This window comes from Lepidochelys kempii, chromosome 1 (assembly GCF_965140285.1).
Source record: "Lepidochelys kempii isolate rLepKem1 chromosome 1, rLepKem1.hap1, whole genome shotgun sequence".
In the NCBI taxonomy this organism is placed as follows: domain Eukaryota; kingdom Metazoa; phylum Chordata; order Testudines; family Cheloniidae; genus Lepidochelys; species Lepidochelys kempii.
In genome coordinates, this window is record NC_136380.1 from 154,794,909 (window position 1) to 154,815,471 (window position 20,563).

A 20,563-nucleotide genomic window follows, 5' to 3' on the forward strand; every position below is an offset into this window, starting at 1 on the left:
TTGGCACAATGAAGAAAGTATAAAATAATCATATTCCTTTTAAGTCCTTCATTTGTTCGTGAGGGCCATGTGATCTCCCTGGATCTTTGTGGCACTGTTTAGTTGAAGCTTTCGAGTGGTTAAACTAAGACTAGAATAAGGATATTGGCAAGCTTGTCTATACACTAATTTATAAAACTTCACTGGTTAGAATGGAAAGAACAATTTTTATGCTGCACAAATTTCATCTTCCGAGCAGGTATAAATCCATCAACTGACCTATCTGAAAACGATTTCTGGATTGAAACCGCCATATTAACAGAATCCAAACCAAAGCGAAAGAACATGCTACCAGACAGGTCAGGGATCTTAAATATCAAAGCAGCAGTACAGTTTTAAAAGATATGCTTCTTGTAGAAAGCCAGAGTTCCTGCCGTGGGGTGAAAAAAAAGCAGAGGAACAGCAGATGCCTTGTAAAAATAACTGGTATGGTTTAGATTTGCAAGTGAAGTAGAAGCCAAACACAATTTGAAATCCTATGCATAAAATTTTGTCCGGGGTTGTGCAATCTCCTTTTTTTCCCCATCTTATGTAAGATGTGAAACTAAGACTATTTACAGCATCCACTCAATTGTTGCTTTAAACTTTAAGGAAATAGTAAAAGGCCAGTCTCTACTGTAGTCCAACTTATCCTTGTTTCCAGAGACACTTCTATGTCCCTCACTAAAGATGGCAATTTACAAAGCACAAGTCAAATATTTTTGTTATAACTACTGAGATATCTAAATGCCTTACCTACACCAACAATACTTTACTGTAGCAAAGAGGCGCTTCTGCTAGAATTAAGGTTAAGACCAGCTTTCTCTTTAAAGCTCAACTGTTTTAAATGCACTAAAATCTATTTCAAAACAATCCATGTAACCAAATTTTAATGTGCCTCGGGGCTCCAGATAGGGTCAGTGATCCAAATTTGGGGTCACTTAGCCAAGGTAGGGGGGGAGGGATAGCTCAGTGGTTTGAGCATTGGCCTGCTAAACCCAGGGTTGTGAGTTCAATCCTTGAGGGGGCCATTTAGGGATCTGGGGCAAACACTGGGGACTGGTCCTGCTTTGAGCAGGGGGTTGGACTAGATGACCTCCTGAGGTCCCTTCCAACTCTGATATTCTATGATTCTATGAAGGGAGTTCCCAAGACACAACTGCTAGGAAAAAGACAACTTTTTTCTAAAGCTGACACTTTCTGGTAACTTTTTTTTGCATACATGTTGGATCATATTAAAGAAGTTCTGTATTAAAATCACAAATGAGTTTGATTCCCCAGAGTTTAAATTCCAGGGTATTACTAATTAAGAGGTCTCTTGGTTTTTGGTACTGTTTCTCTGCCTCTGTGTGTGAAACTTGCAAGCTGCTAATTGTGTTAGTACATTCTAAGACAGAGTCTGTTCTCAAAGCAATTCACAGAGAGAGAGACTCAAAGCAATACTCTAACAACAGAAACAGCACCCAGAGACTCCCCGCCCTTTTGTTGTATTAACAATTGTGATTAAAATAGAGATAGAGTATGCATGTGGATGGATGCTTGGTGTGGATAATAACTGAATGATCAGGGAGGTGCCAGCCTAAGAATCCAGTGTCCATCAGCTGAAGAAGGCGTCAAGTGGAAATAACCAGAGGACCCCCAGAGGGCAGACTGGAATCCACCCAACAGCCTCAAGAATGGGAGAACCAAAGAACAAGATAACATCTGGCAGCACGGAGCCATCAGGAATGTGACATCTGCTGATTGATTCAGCAACAGCATGATGAAGCAATTCCCATAGATTGGCATAGGAGGAAACTCCTACAAAAATAGACTCTTAAAACGTGAGAACTTTGGGGTCTGATTCTGCAAACCAACTTCCAGGAGCATCAGATGAGCATCTGACGAGGCCCTGCTCCCTCCTCATGTCCAGGCCACCTGGCCAGTGGCTTGGCATGAGCAACTCTAAGGCTGGTAACTATGATAACCTTGCAGAACCTGTGTGTATGTGTTTGTATGAATGAATGTGTGAATAAATATGAGATTGAATGGAATGTTATAGCTATAACTAACTGCTTACTATGATTCTTTCTGTATTCACAATAAATGTGGTATTTTGCCTTTTTCCCTTTAATAAGATCCTGCTGGTTTTTATTTTATTGGTATAACATACAGATGGAGCTCAACCATGACTCAGATCATCGCATCAAGGTCATGGTTAAGGGTTACCTCAACAGAGTGCATAGCACCTACTAGCCCTTTGTGGAAAATCAAATTAAAATATTATTTTTAAAAGGAGTTTGCTTCTCTAGTTAGGTGTGTGCCACGTGGTTATAGGCTCACACACTTAAATCATGAGCCTAATGGATTACATTGTATATATGCAGGGAGAAAACTAATCATCTGGAAAGCTACCTCTACATCAGAGGACCCATGTGGCTCCACGGGTGAGGTATGGTCACTGAATCCAAGCACCATCCAGCCACTAAGTCACAATCCAACCCAGGGTGGAAATCTGAATTTAAAGTGGAGAAAAAAGAAGCATCTTGCTCCAACCTGACACTGATGGCTGTTTTGTTTTGTTGGATGAGGGGGAGGGATATAATCAAATTATTTTTGTAAGACAAATTTAAATCATGTGAATGCTTGCTGACAGGGAAAGTGAGAAGTGGAGAGAGACTGGAAAGGAGGTATGGGGGTGTGTAGCAGGGGAACTAGAGGAATCATAGAATATCAGGGTTGGAAGGGACCCCAGAAGGTCATCTAGTCCAACCCCCTGCTCAAAGCAGGACCAATTCCCAGTTAAATCATCCCAGCCAGGGCTTTGTCAAGCCTGACCTTAAAAACCTCTAAGGAAGGAGATTCTACCACCTCCCTAGGTAACTCATTCCAGTGTTTCACCACCCTCTTAGTGAAAAAGTTTTTCCTAATATCCAATCTAAAAGGAAGACAGGGCAGGGCAGCTTCTCAGCACCAGTCTCCTGTACTGTATCTGTGTGCCAGGCTCTGGGGATCCCATCCCTTTAAGGAGCTCCTAATACAACCTAGATGGAGCTACTATAAGGTGGGTGCATAACTGGTTGGAAAAACCATTCTCAGAGAGTAGTTATCAGTGGTTCACAGAAAAACTTGAAAACAGGTGCTGTTTTCATCAATCTAACAGTGACATATGATACGGTATGGCACACTGGCCTGCTCGTGAAGGTATCACGGGTCCTGCTACCTTGGGTCACAGCCGTGGTTGAACTGTTCCTCCGTGATAGCCAATTCAGAGTCCATATGGGGGAGAAGACAAGTGCTTGGAGATGACAGAGCAGTGGGTTACTCCAGGGCTCTGTGCCTTCTCCAACCCTGTTCAATGTTTACATCAATGACCTGCCAACAATGGAGTCAAGTAAGTTCATTTACGTAGATGACATCTGTTGTGGTACCCGGGGCCAGACGTTTCACAAGCTTGATGCCATCTTAAAACGGGACATGGTAAAGTTAGCTGACTACTGTAAGTCTTGGTGCCTCCAGCCAAGCACCATGAAAACAGTCTCCAGTTTGTTCCATCTTCATCATGCTAGCAGAACGCAAGGACTGAATATTTATCTGAATGGTCAGAAGGTGAAGCATGAAGAAGATCTGGTCCATCTAAGTGTGACCTCAGACAGCACACTGAGTTACCATGCCCACCTGAACAAGGCAGTAGCTAAAGTTAAGATGTGTAACAATCTTTAGCAAACTGGCAGGTTTGTCATGGGGTGCCTGTGCTCCAACTCTGCAGATGCCAGCTCTTGCCACCTGGTAGTCGATGGCGGAGTACTGTACTGTGGCGGAGTGGATCATCACACACCAAACTGGTGAATATGCAGTTACATGGCGCCATGCACATCATCTCCGGAACACTGTGTCCAACTCCACTCCCAGGGCTTCCAGTTCTGAGCAATATTGCTCCTCCTTATATCAGACGAGAGGTTGCCACTGGCAAGTCACTGGAGAAAGTACGCACCAACCCAAGCCTGCCGCTGCACAATAACCTTTTTAAGCCACCAGCTGCACGTTTGCCGTCACATCACCCATTATGGTCTCATCCGCCATACCAGGATATTAGGGCAGAAACACTCGGGCGAGAGGAATGAATATCTGTTCTAATCCACAACCAGTCCCTCATCACCAATCCCACAATCTGCCGGCCTGGTTTTGACCTGCCCTGTCACCAACGGTCCCTGTTGAATAGGTTCCAGACCAGGCATGGTCTCTGTGCAACTAACCAGTGTCGCTGGGGCCTTCATGACAGCCCTTTGTGCAGCTGCAGCACAACACAGATGATGACGCACATTGTCAATTAATGCCTGCTAAATAATAAGTGGCCCATAGTCAAGCTGGAAGGCACATATCCAATGGGGGTTCCGCAGGGATCGGTCCTGGGTTTCTTTCTGTTGAATATCTTCATCGATTATTTAGATAATGGCATAGAGAGTACACTTATAAAGTTTGCGGACAATACCTAGCTGGAAGGGGTTGCAAGTGATTTGGCGGATAGGATTAAAATTCAAAATGATTTAGATAAACTGGAGAAATGGTCTGAAATAGGATGCAATTAAATAAGGACAAATGCAAAGTACTCCACTTAGGAAGGAAATCAGTTGCACACATACAAATGTGTGCAATGACTGCCTAAGAAGGAGTACTGCAGAAAGGGATCTGGAGGTCATAGAGGAGCACAAGCTAAATATCAATCAACAGTGTAAAGACTATTGCAAAAAAAGTAAACATCTTGCTAGGCTGCACAGCAGGAGTGTTGTAAGCAAGACACAAGTAATTCTTCTGCTCTACTCTGCACTGATTAGGCCTCAGCTGGAATATTGTGTCCAGTTCTAGGTGCCACATTTCAGGAAAGACGTGGACAAACTGGAGAAAGTCTTGAGAAGAGCAACAGAAATGAATAAAAGTTTAGAAACATAACCTGTGAGGGAAGACTGAAAAAATTGGGCTTGTTTAGTCTGGAAAAGAGAAGACTGAGAGGGGACATGATACTAGTTATCAAGTACATCAAAGGTTGTCACAAGGAAGAGAGAGAAAAATTATCCACCTTAACCTCTGAGGATAGGACAAGAAGCAATGGGCTTAAATTGCAGAAAGGGTGATTTAGGTTGGACATTAGGAAAAACTTCCTGTCAGGGTGGTTAAGCACCAGAATAAACTGCCTAGGGAGGTTGTGGAATCTCCATCATTGGAGATTTTTAAGAGCAGGTTAGACAAACACTTGTCAGGGATGGTCTAGATAATACTTAGTCCTGCCATGAGTGCAGAGGCCTGGACCAGATAACCTCTCCCTTCCAGTCCTGTCTGGAATGGTCTAGATCAGAGGTTCTCAATCTTTTTCTTTCTGATATAGACCAGAACTCTCCCCAACATGCTATAAAACTCGAAAGCCCACCTGTACCACTACCGTTTTTCTGCATATCAAGTAGATTAAAAGTCAGGGCTGACATTAGGTTGTAGCAAGCAGGGCAATTGCCCAGGGCCTCATGCCACAGTGAGCCCCTCAAAGTTAAGTTGCTCAGGCTTCAGCTTTCTGCCGTGTGCCCCCAGCAAGTAACACCAGCCCTGCTCTCTGGTTTATTTTGGCAGACCCCCTGAAACCCCAAACCCCTGGTTGAGAATCACTGTTCTAGATAATACTTAGTCATTCCTTGAGTGTAGGGGACTGGACTAGAAGATCTCTACAGGTCCCTTCCAGTCATAGGCACCGACTCCATAGATACTCCAGGACTGGAACACCCACGGAAAAAAAAAAATAGTGGGTGCTTAGCACACACTGGCAGCCCTACAGATCAGCTCCTCCCCTCCCCCCCCGGCACTCTCCTGCCTGCTAGCGGGCCCCACCGATCAGCTCCTCCCCATCCTCCCCAGCGCCTCCCACCTGCTGCAATCAGCTTTTCAGCAGCATGCAGAAGGTGCTGAGGGAGAGAGCGAGGAGGGGAGGGGGTGCAGGAAGACTTGGGGGGAGGGGGGAAATGGGATGGCAAGGGGCGGAGTGGAGGTTGAGCACCCACCCAGGAATTCAGGAAGTTGGTGCCTCTGTGTCCAGTCCTATAATTCTAGGATTCTCTCAAATCAAAGACTCCCCAGCACTGGGTGGGGGCGGGAATACCCACTGACATGAATGGAGCAGTTCATATGTCTCAGAGCTTTTGCTTCAGGCTCTATTCATCCCTTTGGGTAGTCTCTTTCATCCAAGAACATTCTGGTTTAGATGAATGGGCCACTTAACACCTATCTAAACTTGAAACTTTGAAGTTTGAAACCCACCTTGTGAAGAAGTCTGAGGGCTTGACTACACTTGCACTTCATACCACAATAAAGCCACCCAGAGCGCTCTACCTTACTCCCCGTCCACACTGGCAAGGCACATAGAGCGCTTTGACTCCCTGGCTGGAGTGCTCCTGGTACTTCACCTCCGCGAGAGGGATAATGGCTGTTGCGTACTGGCTGAGACGATCCAGGGTCAGTGTGAATGAGGAGTTAAGTAACTGCACTGTGATTGACCTCTGGAAACATCCTATAATCCCCTTAAGACAACTGCTCATTCTTCTCTTTGTTGTGAAATCGCTGCCCAAATGCGGAAGTGCCATTTCAGAGCTCCGTTTCAGACAGCGGCTGCTTATCTGATTGGACAAACATTTACTCTTTGCTTTGAGTGAGTGAGAGAGGCGGGGGGGGGGGGGTCGGGGGGTCTGCACTTACAAGACAGCATGCTGAAACACTCAGCACCCCAAAAACCCACTCCCCCCCCACACATACATACAACACACTCCACCCCCCCCCTCATTTGAAAAGCACGTTGCAGCCACTTGAATGCTAGGATAGCTGCCCATAATGCACCGCTCCCAATGCTGCTGCAAGTGCTGCAAATGTGGCCACACCGGTGCGCTTGAAGCAGTCAATGTGGACAGACTGCAGCGCTTTCCCTACTGCGCTCTCTGAAGGCTGGTTTAACCCAAAGCGTTCTACAGCTGCAAGTGTGCCATAGCCTGAGAATGAACTGTAAACATTTGGGACAAAATCTGCCTTGTCAAAGTCCCTCCGCCCCCTCCACTCCCAAATAATTTTATTTTATTAATTTACTAATGTAATCTGAGTACATCAAAATATTCAGAAGGCACTGAAACTATTTATGGGGGAAAAATTACACATGCAAAGGCTCACAGGGAGGGGAGTGGTGACTGGGGTGAAAGCAGGTGGGAATAGAAGGAGACAGGTTTGGATTTGAGGTACTGGATGGGGCATTATGGGAATGGACAGCAGGTATTATATGGGAGAGGTTGAAGAATGTGAGGGGTAGCAGAGCACGCTGGAGTTCTAGGGGTGGTGGCAGGGACCTGCCAGCCCTGACTTCTCCCTTTCCATGTGTGTGCTGGATCTGGTGGAGCCCTACCCCTCTGCAAGGGACTGAGCCACTCTCCCTGCCCCTCTGTGTGAGCTAGGGAAGTGGCTGACTGAAGGTAATGCAAATTTAAAAATCTGAAATCCAGAAAAAATAAATAGTTAAGATACACATCACCCCTGTTCAGGGCGGAGGGGCTGACCAGAGCATATCAGGGAGAGACAGATGGCTGCATGGTCTTGCAGCATAGCTGGGTAAGCCTGGCTGAAACAAGCCCAGGAGTCACAGGTGGGTGTGGGTAGTGGGAGTGAGGGAACCAGCTCAAGGCAAATAACCAAGGAAATGAGTACACAGTAGCAGAGGATCTGAGACAGCAAGGAGCCTTCTTATATGTTAACAGCTTCTAGGTGCCAACTAATAGCTTAATGGGATGGAAATGGGAAGGAGGGAGCTGGAAATGCTGGCGGGGGAGCTACAGATTGCAAGGAATTGTGCAGCAGGAAGTGGAGAAGACTAACACACATTTTTCGCACATGCTTAAGGTTACTGTAAGCGCCATGTGATGAAACTGTCAAGGTTTTGGGGGACACACCATCGATGAGACTTCTCTCGTCGGTCCTGTTAGCAACTACACATTGCAATCTTTCCAGGCATGACCATTATCCCCATTCCACTATAACAAAACATACGGGGGGGGGGGGGGGGGAGAAGCTCTTAGGAACCACATGGCAACTCTGTGAACCATTACAAAGATCACTGAACCGACACTATTTCTAGCTCTGCCATTGGCCTGATGGGTGACTTTGGGCAAGTCACCTCACCTCATTTTTCCATCTGTAAAATGGAAATAATGACGTAAAATTTGTTGAGAGCTACGGATGAAAAGTGCTGTATAAAAGCTGGGTCTTTTTATTATTATTGAGCCATATTATCAACTGCAAAGCTACCTGAGAACTATAACCATCTAAATGACCACTAACTTCTATAACACATTTCTTCCTGTTAAACACCCTCACACACCTCTAGGAAATTCCCTGACAAAAACCATTCATTAATGCAGAATTAAGGTTATCCAGAGATATCTCATGCCCTTCCAGAATGTCATGTTCAGCAAAACTCAAACCTCTAAAAACCAGAAAAGTTCAGGTATGCATCAATGCAATATGTTGGAAATTGAGAGGCACCTGGTGAGCCTTATAGTCATTCTTCCCACTGATCAAAGCACTAGTCCCTACAGACAAGGCCATGACCATTCCCCTGGCATCAGTTAGTAGGTACTTGCTCAGTCTCAACTTCTTTGCAAAGAGACAAAAGCTATATGTCTTCTAAACAGCCCTGCACTGAAAAGGAGAAAACAGTCTTGTCACATCTGTAAAATGGGGATAATGATGTTAAACTTTCAGACCTACTGATGTAAGGCGCTACATAAAAGCTAGGTCTTTTTGATAATTACCTAGCAACAGTAGTGTTATCAGTTGCAAACCTGTGTGAAAACTACAACTGCCTACATGACCACTAACCTCTACCAATAAACATTTCTTTTTTTGTTTAAGAAGAAAAAAAATTGGAAGTGGCATGGCAAAAATCTTTGTTAACACACAGTTAACACTGACTGTTGATAGCTGGTGTCTTTTCAGAACACTTGGTTCAGCAAAACTCAAAACTTTTCCAAACCAGGAAAGACTAAGTTACACAACAGGAAAAGAAACGAGAAGGAAGAATGCTAGAGAAAGTGTGATGAGAGAAAGAAAAGAAAAAGAAAAAGGCGTAGTAAAAATTTCACGAGGCATAAAAGTATCAGAAAGAAGGACAACACTGTTCACATTTCTGTTTGTTAACAATTTAGAGCATTACTATTAACAATTATCTGAAATTACATGGATTATTTTGGTATTCTTATTAGATTTTTAAAGACTTCACTAGTTTAATAAAGAATCACTGATTTTTCATGTTTTCTAGAACATTGTGTCGTGGAAGTACAGGATAACCTCATTTATACTGATATTTAAAAATATTCAAACTGTTTACATCTTCTCATATTCATTTGTATATTCCAAAGGACAAAGAATACAAAGTGTCAGCAATACTGCAGTAGTGTGTTATCATGCACAAGACCCAGTGTTAATCCAGTAGACCATGCAGCCACTTGAACAGTGACATGGCATCAATAGACTGTATTAGAGCTGATGAATTACAACGTTATAGAGACTGATAAAACAATAGGCAAGACCATGAACACTAATGTTTAGCTCCAATAGAATTCAATCTATATTAGATTTATTAGGTGTCAGACACCATTACAAGGCATTAAATGAAATTCTTCTTTCTATTATAAAACCATTGTAAACACGTGCATAGCCAGCAAGTAATTTTTTATGTCCATGTACATAAGTGCAACACATATGGAATGTACTTTTGGAAAGAACATTGCAGTAAATAGGTTTTTCTTTACAAGCCAGCAGTCACTCAGGCAATATGCCACAGCAATTTATAATCGTAACAACTGCTATTCAGAGACTATAGGATTTTTTCAAAGTTTGATTATTTTTGTTAGAGCAAAGCCATTTGCACTGCTACAGTAAGAGAGAGAGAGAGAGAGAGAGAGAGAGAGTGTATATGTGTGTGTGTTCTTTATGATAATTCTTCTGTAAAAATGCACTCCAGGCTGAAGCTTCTTACAGTAAGTACAACAGTAAGTTCACAATTTGCTGTCTTTTCTTTTAGTAAAGAGTTTTTAAATGAACAATATTTTTGAAACACTGCAGTATTGTATCTCAGCGTTCCTAATAGAGAATATTAAGATCATATTCTCCAGGAGTTTGCATGTGAACTTTGGTACGCCATATACCCCTGGGGGAATTCTGCGCCAAATTTTTTTTTAAATTCTGCATATTTTGTCAAAATAACACAATATAATCACTCCAGTGTCAGTATTTTGGTAATTTATTTCAAAATACCTGTCAACAAGTATGTCAACAATATAGACAACAACAACAAAAAAGATTCCCTAAGGAGTAGATAGTTAAAGAATTCCTTATAACAAATTAATTCCAGTTGGGAGGAGCTGGAGGGGACTCTGTGGGGGGCCCCAGAGCCCAACCTCAGCAATCACCCTCAGAGCCCACACACCCACATTCCCCTCCCCCCGCCCAGACACCTGTACCCCCAGAGCCTTTACTTTCCCCAGCTTCTTTACTGTTCCATCGTGGGACATGACATGGTGCAGCCCTCCCCTTCCACACCCTTTGTCAGAGCTGGGTCTCCCATGCCCTCTCCCAACCCAGGGAGAATGAAGATCAAGCCAGACAGCGAGAGCACGCAGCCTCCATCCCCGCTGGGCTGGGCATCCCACTCACTGCGAGCTGGGCTCTGCAGAGTTCAGTGGCCCCTAGTTGTGTCCAGTAGCTCTGCAGCCTCAATTCTGCAGGTGAAACATGGAATTCTGCATTGCGCACTGGTATAGAATTTCCCCAGGAGTAATTAGCCCTAGTATCTCAGTCACCTTTGTGGCCAATGGAACTGCTACCAGAAAGGTTACTTTGATGGAAAGAAGAAAGAGTACATGTAGCAAATGGCTTGAAAGGTGGGCTCATTAACCTTGCCAGTACAACATTTAGATCTCAAGTAGGGGGACACTACTCCCAAAGGGTCTGTAAGATATCTAGCTACCATATGGTGTGAAACTGTGGATATCCATAACTGGAAGGTAGAGAGCTGAAATGGGCTGTGAGATGAACACTCAGGGAGTCATGGAGAGTCCAGAGTTCTTTAATAATAGAAGGTAGTCCAGTACACTGGGTATTTGAGCTAGAGACTGAAATAACTGGCATGCTTAGACAGTGAACCACTTTGCAGAATAAGTCTGCCTTGTAGAGTCCTTTGTCCTGTGGATAAGAATGTTATGACATCAGTAAAGAGAACTTGCTCAACTGAGGTAAATTAGCCAGCATCCATGCCATGAGGTCCAGGGAGTATGACTCTATAGGGTGGATCTTACCGTCTTTTTGCCATATTACATCTGGCTGTAGAGGCAATGGTACTGGAGGTTGGATGTAGAGATTCTTTAGATCTGAGACCCAGAACTGCTTCTGCTCTGCTAGAGCTTTTGATGATGATCCTGGGTGATTCCTGCCCGAGTTTCCTGAGAATGTTCAGGATGAATGCACTTATAGGGTAAACACACCTCAGGCCCTGGAACCAGAGTATCATATATGCATTAGACACAATTCCTGCATTGTGTCTTCGTCTGGAACAAAGCTTTTGACATTTCCAGAGTATTCTCTGGTGGCAAAAAGATCTATGGTTGGATGACCCCTGACCTGAGAAATATGTTTGGACAGTGTCCTTCACTGTCCATCTGGTCATTTCTGAAGTGTCTGCTGCGGTGATCTTCTAGCACATTCTGTAATCCTGTGAGGTATACTGCTTTTAATTCCGTGGAGGATACAAAAGTTCTGCAGACATGCAGCTTATTGACATAGAGGGATGGAACTTGCTCCCGTCATTTGTTTTCACAAAACATGGATTTTGTACTATCCATCATGATTTGACTTGCCAATCTTTCATAAGCAGGAGGAAAATCATGCACGCCCACCAAATAGCTCTTAGCTCCACAACATTTAGGTGAAGTAGTGTTTTCTGAGGAGTCCACATACCTTATGTTTCAAGGTTGTTCAAATGGGCTTCCCAACAAAATGTGGAAGTCTCTATCGCCAACATCTTTAATAGCAGTGGCGGAGAGAATGGTATTCCCTTGCAGACTTTCAGATGATCTTTCCACTAATTTAACAATGACAGGACTTTCTGGGGGGACATGCACTGACACACTCAGGTGATGCCTACTTGGCTGATATACAGACTTCAACTTCTTTGCATGCATTGAAGATGAAGTCTGGTATGCTGAGTTACATACATGCAGGAGGCCATATGAGATAAGTCCTCACCGATGGTCTTGGGGTGAGCTTGTAGGTGGGTGGGCACATCTAGTGTGGCTTGAAATCTTTCTTGTGATAAGGAGGAGTGCAGACTGTCTAGAAACTTCTGCAATTTTTCCTGCACTACCGCCACAGGCATTTCTAACACGTCTGCCATGTGACACAGAAGTTTTGAAATCATTAGGCTGAGTGGAAGTAGAGTGCATAACTGGTTCATCAGGTGAGGAAGAAGCGTGCCACTGTTTGGAGTTATTCTTCCCAGTTTACAACGAGTTTGTGCCAGCTGTACCTCTTGTGCAACTCTACAAGTTTTTATAGCGAAGGGAGATGTAACTCTAGAGAGGTCAGGAGGAGTTAGTTTCCTCATCAGCTGCATCCCCGCAAGAGTCCAGTATGGCCAAGTTTGGACATTATAGGCGTAAAGGACTGGGGGTTACAGGGGTAGATACAAAGAGGAGTGCTCTCTTTCAGATTCCACAGGTCTATGCCTAAAATGACAGCTCCTCGATCCTCCATCTGACCAGATACATGGGAATGAGGAGAATGGGTGCAGGATACCTCCCTACTATGATCAGAATGGGAGCAAGAAGGGAAGAGAATTTCTCCTCTAATGATGAGGCTAGTCTTCACAGAATTATAGAAATGTAGGGCTAGAAGGGACCTCAAGAGGTCATCTAGTCCACTTCTCGCATCAAGGCAAGAAATCCTTATCGCATCTTAAATCTCCCCTACTACTGTAGCTGAAGAGGTGACTGGTACATTAATAGTATTGGTTATCTGTAACATACAGGCACACTCATAGCTGAGGATAGTAATGGTGATTTAGGCTGTGTAATCACGACAAGATCACTTGATACCAAATATAAGTTTGGTGTGAGAAAGTCAGTGCGAGGAGCATCTGTATCGTAAGGGTCAGCACTAGCGTCCTGGGTTCCGGAGGCATTGGTACTGTGTATATAAATATTGGTACCAAGAAGTCAGTACTGGGTGAAGTGCAGACCTCTGCCTAAGACAGTACCACACATTCAGATATCAGGTTTTGCCAGGGTGTAAGAGGAACCCGATTTGGGCTTTGACCTACCCTTTGCCTGAGTAGTCTGAAGAAAGCAATGCCTCATTTTACTACATCCTAGGAAGAGGAAACCTAGGCCTGTACTTACTATGAGCATGATGTTCCTTCCCACTCCTTTTAGATGACTGGGTGCAGGAAGACAGCTACGTTGTCTGTCTCAGTATATGAAGGTTTCTTTGAAGAGTGAGCCCAGGAGCTGGGAACTGAGCTGTAGCTCACAGGAACCATGACAGAGGAAGCTGGTTCAGGCCTGGTAGGGTCCCTTCCTCTGGTCCCGAGGAGGCTCTCACTGAGTGCTCCAGGAGAAAAAGTTTAAGACTGGTCTCTCTCACCTTCTGCATCCTCTTGGAGAAAAAGTGACAGATTGAGCAATATAAGGGACAGGCCCCATTCTGAAAGGAAAATGGCACCTTGAGTGCCCTTATTAAGGAGGGGGATGTTCTGAACTCCAGGTTTCAGCCAAAGCAGCAAAATCCCAGTACTAGAAAGTCCCTAAAAATAACACTCCTTTATTAGTGTTATCCCCAAACTAGCGTAAAAAGGAGAACACTACTCTAACTATATCACCACATACACACACAACAATCAGAAAAGTTGCACATTGTGCAGAAAAGCAGACGCTACAGATGTTCCGTTTTACAGCCATAGGCAGTAAGAAGGAACGGAGGGATAGCTGGGCTTGCTCCACCCTTTACGTCCTTGAATGTGTGTGGAGGGTAGGGTGGTGGTGCACAAGAGCATCCAGGGACACTGCTGTCCAGTAGAATCCAATCTCATGCACATGAGCACCAGAAGTGGAATGTACATGGACAATCGTTCAAAGAACACTATCATCTTCCTTGGCCGTGTGAAGAAACTGAACTACTAATCCACCCAAAATAAAGTTACATCATTTTCAAATTTAATTCAGAAAAGGCTTAGTGGTTTGTTCTAAACCAGGTTGGGTGAGGTAAGAATTTTGTTTTTAAAAATGTTGTATGGCCTGGTGGCAATCTTTTATGTATAAACATCAGTTTGGTATAACTTTTGCCCCTTCTATGGTGAGTATTTTTCAGCACAGCCAAGTTAATGGCTCATAAGGAATTACTTCCTAAATCCAGACTGCTGAAAAGAATATATAGATGTACAGAAAGGAAAAACTAATAAAAACATGTCCATCTTCTCCTTCTAACCAAGAGTACTTCCTCTCCAAAAGGATTCTAGGCAGGACAAAAGAGGTCTGAGACAACTTCTTTCCTAGTACATAGTCCTATAACTAGACAACCATGAAAACTACTAAAACTTGAGCAGATTTAGCAGGATCCACGCATTTCCAAGTTTCCAGTGCAGGAAGTCTTTGGTTCAGACTTATGTGGAACATTGAACAAACAGGATCTTCAAAGTTAGCAGTTAGGTACTGGAAGTCAGCCACAGAAAAAACAACTGCTTTATAAATTAACAAGAATTTACTTAAAAGTCCTCCCTTACCTTCTGTACTTAATCCAGGACTTGAGGTGAATTTTGCTACATCGACAATCTTGACAGCAAACTGTTGCCCAGTTTCTCTGTTGATACATCGCCGCACAACACTGAATGGACCCCTAAAAAACAAACAAACAAAAACAGTCAGATTTTCTGCATTAAAAGAATTACAAACTATTTCGTTCTCCTTTGTGTGTTTAGCTGTACAGTTCCAAATATTTCCTAACACATGTAAGGTTACATTTTTGGAACTATAATACAGTGCAGAAGGTGTGTACCTCTCACCCAAGTTGTCCAACACAAAATGTAATTGCTACTAGAGTTTAATGTAAACAGCATTTGACAAACTTGATATTTTCATTTTTAAAAGTTCATAAATAATTTCATATAGTTTGCTTGTAAAGGATACAACTAATAGAACCTATACAAAATCATCATACTATTGCTAAAATGTAATGTAATTTGTTTATTATGATACAAAATACAGTAAGAAAAACACTGCAAAATACCTTTATATTTATATTACACAGATTTACTATTACCACATTTAATTCTAGAAAATGTTGTGATATATGTATTCTAATAGGCTCAAATCCTGCAGTCCATTCTCATTCTATTGATTTCAGTGGGAATTTGCCTGAGTAAAAAAAAAAAAAAAAAAGTGAATAAACTCTGACTGAGGAATCCAGGATATGACTGACTAAAAGTACTGTTCAATATAAAGAGAAAGAATAAAAAATGCATTCAATTCTATTATTTTTAAATGCCTATTAAGAAACACTTAGAAAGGATAGTTTAAAATAGTCAAACCTACAAAAAATGTAAGTAAATCTTTCCACTTACATCACCAGCCAGTGAATTTTAAACCAACACAGGAGACATGGGAAATTTCCATTACTACTTTATATTTAAAACTCCAGGGTAATAGAAATACATCTAAAATTTTCTTTGATCTTTATTTCTTAAAGAGCCATCATGGAATCAAAGACGCTACATATAATAAAAGATTTGTTAGATTATCTAAAAAGAAAAGGAGTACTTGTGGCACCTTAGAGACTAATCAATTTATCTGAGCATAAGCTTTCGTGAGCTACAGCTCATTTCATCAGATGCATACTGTGGAAAGTACAGAAGACGTTTTTATACACACAAACCATGAAAAAATGGGTGACTAACACTACAAAAGGTTTTCTCTCCCCCCACCCCACTCTCCTGCTGGTAATAGCTTATGTAAAGCGATCACTCTCCTTACAATGTGTATGATAATCAAGGTAGGCCATTTCCAGCACAAATACAGGTTTTCTCCCCCCCCCACATACCACACAACAGAACCACTAACCCAGGAACCTATCCTTGCAACAAAGCCCGTTGCCAACTGTGCCCACATATCTATTCAGGGGACACCATCACAGCGCCTAATAACATCAGCCACACTATCAGAGGCTCGTTCACCTGCACATCCACCAATGTGATACATGCCATCATGTGCCAGCAATGCCCCTCTGCCATGTACATTGGTCAAACTGGACAGTCTCTATGTAAAAGAATAAATGGACACAAATCAGATGTCAAGAATTATAACATTCAAAAACCAGTCAGAGAACACTTCAATCTCTCTGGTCACGCGATTACAGACATGAAAGTCGCTACTTTACAACAAAAAAAACTTCAAATCCAGACTCCAGCGAGAAACTGCTGAATTGGAATTCATTTGCAAATTGGATACAATTAACTTAGGCTTGAATAGAGACTGGAAATGGCTTAGTCATTATGCAAGGTAGCCTATTTCCCCTTGTTTTTTCCTGCCCCTCCCCCGATGTTCTTGTTAAACCCTGGATTTGTGCTGGAAATGGCCCACCTTGATCATCATACACAATGTAAGGAGAGTGGTCGCTTTGGATAAGCTATTACCAGCAGGAGAGTGAGTTTGGGGGGGGGGGTGTGTGAGAAAACCTGGATTTGTGCTGGAAATGGCCCAACTTGATTATCATACACATTGTAAGGAGAGTGATCACTTTAGATAAGCTATTACCAGCAGGAGAGTGGGGTGGGAGGAGGTATTTTTTCATGCTTTGTGTGTATATAATAAGATCTTCTACACTTTCCACAGTATGTATCCGATGAAGTGAGCTGTAGCTTACGAAAGCTTATGCTCAAATAAATTGGTTAGTCTCTAAGGTGCCACAAGTACTCCTTTTCTTTTTGCGAATATACAGATAAGAGACAAGGTGGATGAAGTAATCTCTTTTATTGGACCAACTTCTGTTGGTGAGAGAGACAACCTTTTCAGCTATACAGAGCACTGTGTGGCTCGAAAACTTGTCTCTCTCACCAACAGAAGTTGCTCCAATAAAAGGTATTGCACCCACCTTGTCTGTCTAATATCCTCGAACTGACGTGGCTACAAATAAACAACAATATATGGTTTATATTGACCTCACTTCTACACAGGTTTCCTTGAAAATTGATCCATAAGTGTCATAACCCAACACACACATTTTTGGAAGTCATTTGTTAATATTAGGATTTAACTTTCACATTCTTAGTGCTAACATGCTATGAGACAAAACTCAACTTTAATTTGTAATATTTTCATATAAATTGCATCCCACAATGCTTTAATGTTAGATAACGCAATTACCCACTACTGCTATTTAACTAGGTAAGTTACTCGGTACAGACATGAAAGAAAATGTTTTCAGATAAGATTGTGGGAACTTAGGAAGGCAGTAGTCACAAAGAACGTATATATTTTATTTTATTTTTGTTGTTGTTGCTTCTTTAACAGTGATAACAAAGGGCAACTTGTAAAGTTAAATTGCCACGCACTCAGAAAATTAGGCTAACGTACCAGTTGACAAGGAAACTGACATTCAATAAGTTTCTCTGAAAGATAAGGGAAGTAATTTAAAGTATATGGATGGAAGCTGTGCATGGAATATTCATGTTTTTCTGTTTATTGGAATAAAAAGCAGAGTGCTTAGGTTAAAATATGAGTTTTCCCTTCTAGACAGCAAACTGCAAGTCAGGTTATGGATCTCCGACTCCTGAGACTACAAAGTGACAGCCTTTCTAGTTCTCAATAGAGACTTTTTAGGGGAAAGGGTGGAGAAAATAAGTGAAAAAAGTTTCAGTTTAAATATGTTTATTTACTAATAATTTTAATTTTAGTTTGATGTTCTTGTACATACAGGGTGATTTTTGGAATTTAATTACTCTTTTAATCCTGATTCCATTTTTGACTCCAGATTACTATTGTAAAAGTCTAAAAATTACATTTTATCCATTTTACCAGTCCTTACAGTCTTTTATTTAAAACAGTAATAGTATCCTAAAAAAAGGAAGAGGAGGGAGAGTGTAGAGTCTAACTTGAAGCCTACTTAAACATTGTAACAGGAATCAGAGAAAATATTCTCAGTCTTGGACAAATTAAACACATAAAAAGGATAACTAAACCCTAAATTATATTATCCTCTAGTGAAAACCCCCTCCAAATTGCACTGTCCTCCAGATGAATAGCTAGAGATACAAAAGTGTGACTGCCTCTTTTTAAAATAAATTACAAGCTAAGGTCTCGATCTTGCAAAAACATATGCATGTGTTACCTTACATATGTAAGGCCCACTGTGTGCAATGTAAAGTTAAACATGTGCAGAAGTGTTTGCATGATCAAAGCTCAAACAGGCAATTTTTTTCTCACTAATATCCAAGCTGGGTGCATAGGTATCCATATTTGGAATGTCCTATTACTTTTCAATATTTATTAAGGGAACATTTTAGCCACACTCAACATGGATATTTTTAAAAATTATTAAATGAAAAAGCCTAAGTATACAGGTATAAAAATGTTTCAATCATAGATCCTTAGACAGAAATTGTACCAATGCAGTTGACCAGCAAGACACATTCCTTAATTAATACATTATGGAACTTAAATTTAACAGTCCTGTAGCCTTTATAGTGAAGCCTTCTTTAGTGACTAAATATGCTAGCCTGGAATGGTCTTTTTTTCACACTTGACAACCAGAGCTAATTTACGTATCAGGGTACAGGATCTACTTTTACAGCTATAGTCTGCATTTCTCCAGAAGGCTAAATACACCTGTAGCATTATTCCAGAAGGGAAAGCACTTGGAGAATAATAATGTTTTAGTTTCATAATTAAACGATCTTCAATGAAGAATGGAAATCTAGGTTTTAGAACTAGGCTTCTTTAGAAAAAAGGATGTTGAGGAATTCCAAAATGGTTATTTATTATTCATACTACAGTAACACCTAGTGGTCCCAAAGATCAGGGACCATCATATCAACTAAACTAAAAGACTGTCTCTGCAAAGCTTATAGTTTAATTAAATGGTTACCTAGTTTATTATATTCCAACATTGAAGGATGTACAGGAATTATATAGATTTTCTGTATTTTTCTACAGAGGCCTCCGATTTGTCTGCATGTGCATATTCCACAGGAAGCCATTTCTTTTGGCTACCTAATGCTCCAGCAGCACCAATGGGAAATTAAGGGTAATTACCTTTAGAATACTGCAGGATATATTTTGAATACACCATTTTAAGGTAAATAGGTTGGATGATACTGAACATTCGTTAGTATTTTTTTTGTTTTGTTTTAATTCAGTGGATGAAGTTCTACTCAGGAAAGTAAGCATAATGACATGGGCTTTAAAGTAGAGCAGGAAGTTACTGAATGCATGCTTCCCCACAAGAGCTTTTCCAGTAAAACACTGCTATGCAACAGCTATTCTTCCTATTGGAAGGCTCTGCTCTAAAAATATTTGGGGCCTGTTTTCCAAGTCTCATCCTACAATCCAATCAGCCAATTTTTTTTTCAATTAGACTATCTATTGCTAATAAACGTCATGCTTCGGGAATAATGAGACAATCATTAGAAAAGTCAGGAAGTTTTCTGTACATGGTATAGTACTGCCCAGTTGTGCACATTATGTAGCTATTCCACTTTCATCTGAAGGCCTCTCAGAGAACACCCAATTAAAGAGGACCTGTAATTTATTCCACCTTGAGAGTTCATATAGGAATTTCATGAACCCAAACCCACTGCCTTCTGGGTAGCCCGGGAGGCTGTAAGACTGAGGGAGCCATCCCTGACAGAAAAGCCCCACTGCCTTGTGGGTGAATTTGGGAGAATGTAGGGCTATGAGAGTAAACAGACAGAAAATCTGGAGTGGAGCCCAAAAGGCGGTCAGATACTAATATTTTAGTATCTTTCTGACAACTCTTGCAGCAGATCGGGTACCAGATGTACTGGTTCTTCCTCGCCTCTGGATTTTACCATTGACGCCAAGAGGGGGGTCCTGATGCATGGGCAACTCAGGGCCCCCATATCATCTGCCCAGGCTTGCACCCTGGAGAGGTATTCCAGCTTCGCCTCGAGCATCAACACAACACAGGAGGCAGCAGTCACCAGTTCTAAGCTCTTATTCCACTGGCGTAGCGTTGAGCACCAGGGGCTGTCTCCGACAGTGGGAGAGATAGTCATATATCACTGGACAATCATTGCCCACCATAAAACTGGCCAGTCCCCAGACAATAAGGTGTTGTCCCACCACAGTCTGCCTGCTTCAATGGGTGCCTGAAGCATAGAGTTTTATAACTTGACAAGTGGACTACAACCAATGCACCAAGCAAATCAAGTAAAAGAAAGAAACAACCTTAAAGATAGGGTGCTTTAGGGTTCACACCATAACAACTG

General features: G+C 42.0%; 1 protein-coding gene across 16 annotated transcripts in view; it reads right to left on the reverse strand.

The window, feature by feature from the left end:
* Positions 1–20,563, reverse strand: part of CASK (calcium/calmodulin dependent serine protein kinase) — a 421,703-nt gene that overhangs the window by 292,235 nt on the left and 108,905 nt on the right. For all 16 annotated transcript variants that reach the window (XM_073358759.2, XM_073358724.2, XM_073358808.2 and 13 more), the window contains exon 2: positions 14,846–14,958. In XM_073358759.2, coding sequence (XP_073214860.1) covers positions 14,846–14,958 — 113 coding nt within the window. The remainder of the gene's footprint in view (positions 1–14,845; positions 14,959–20,563) is intronic.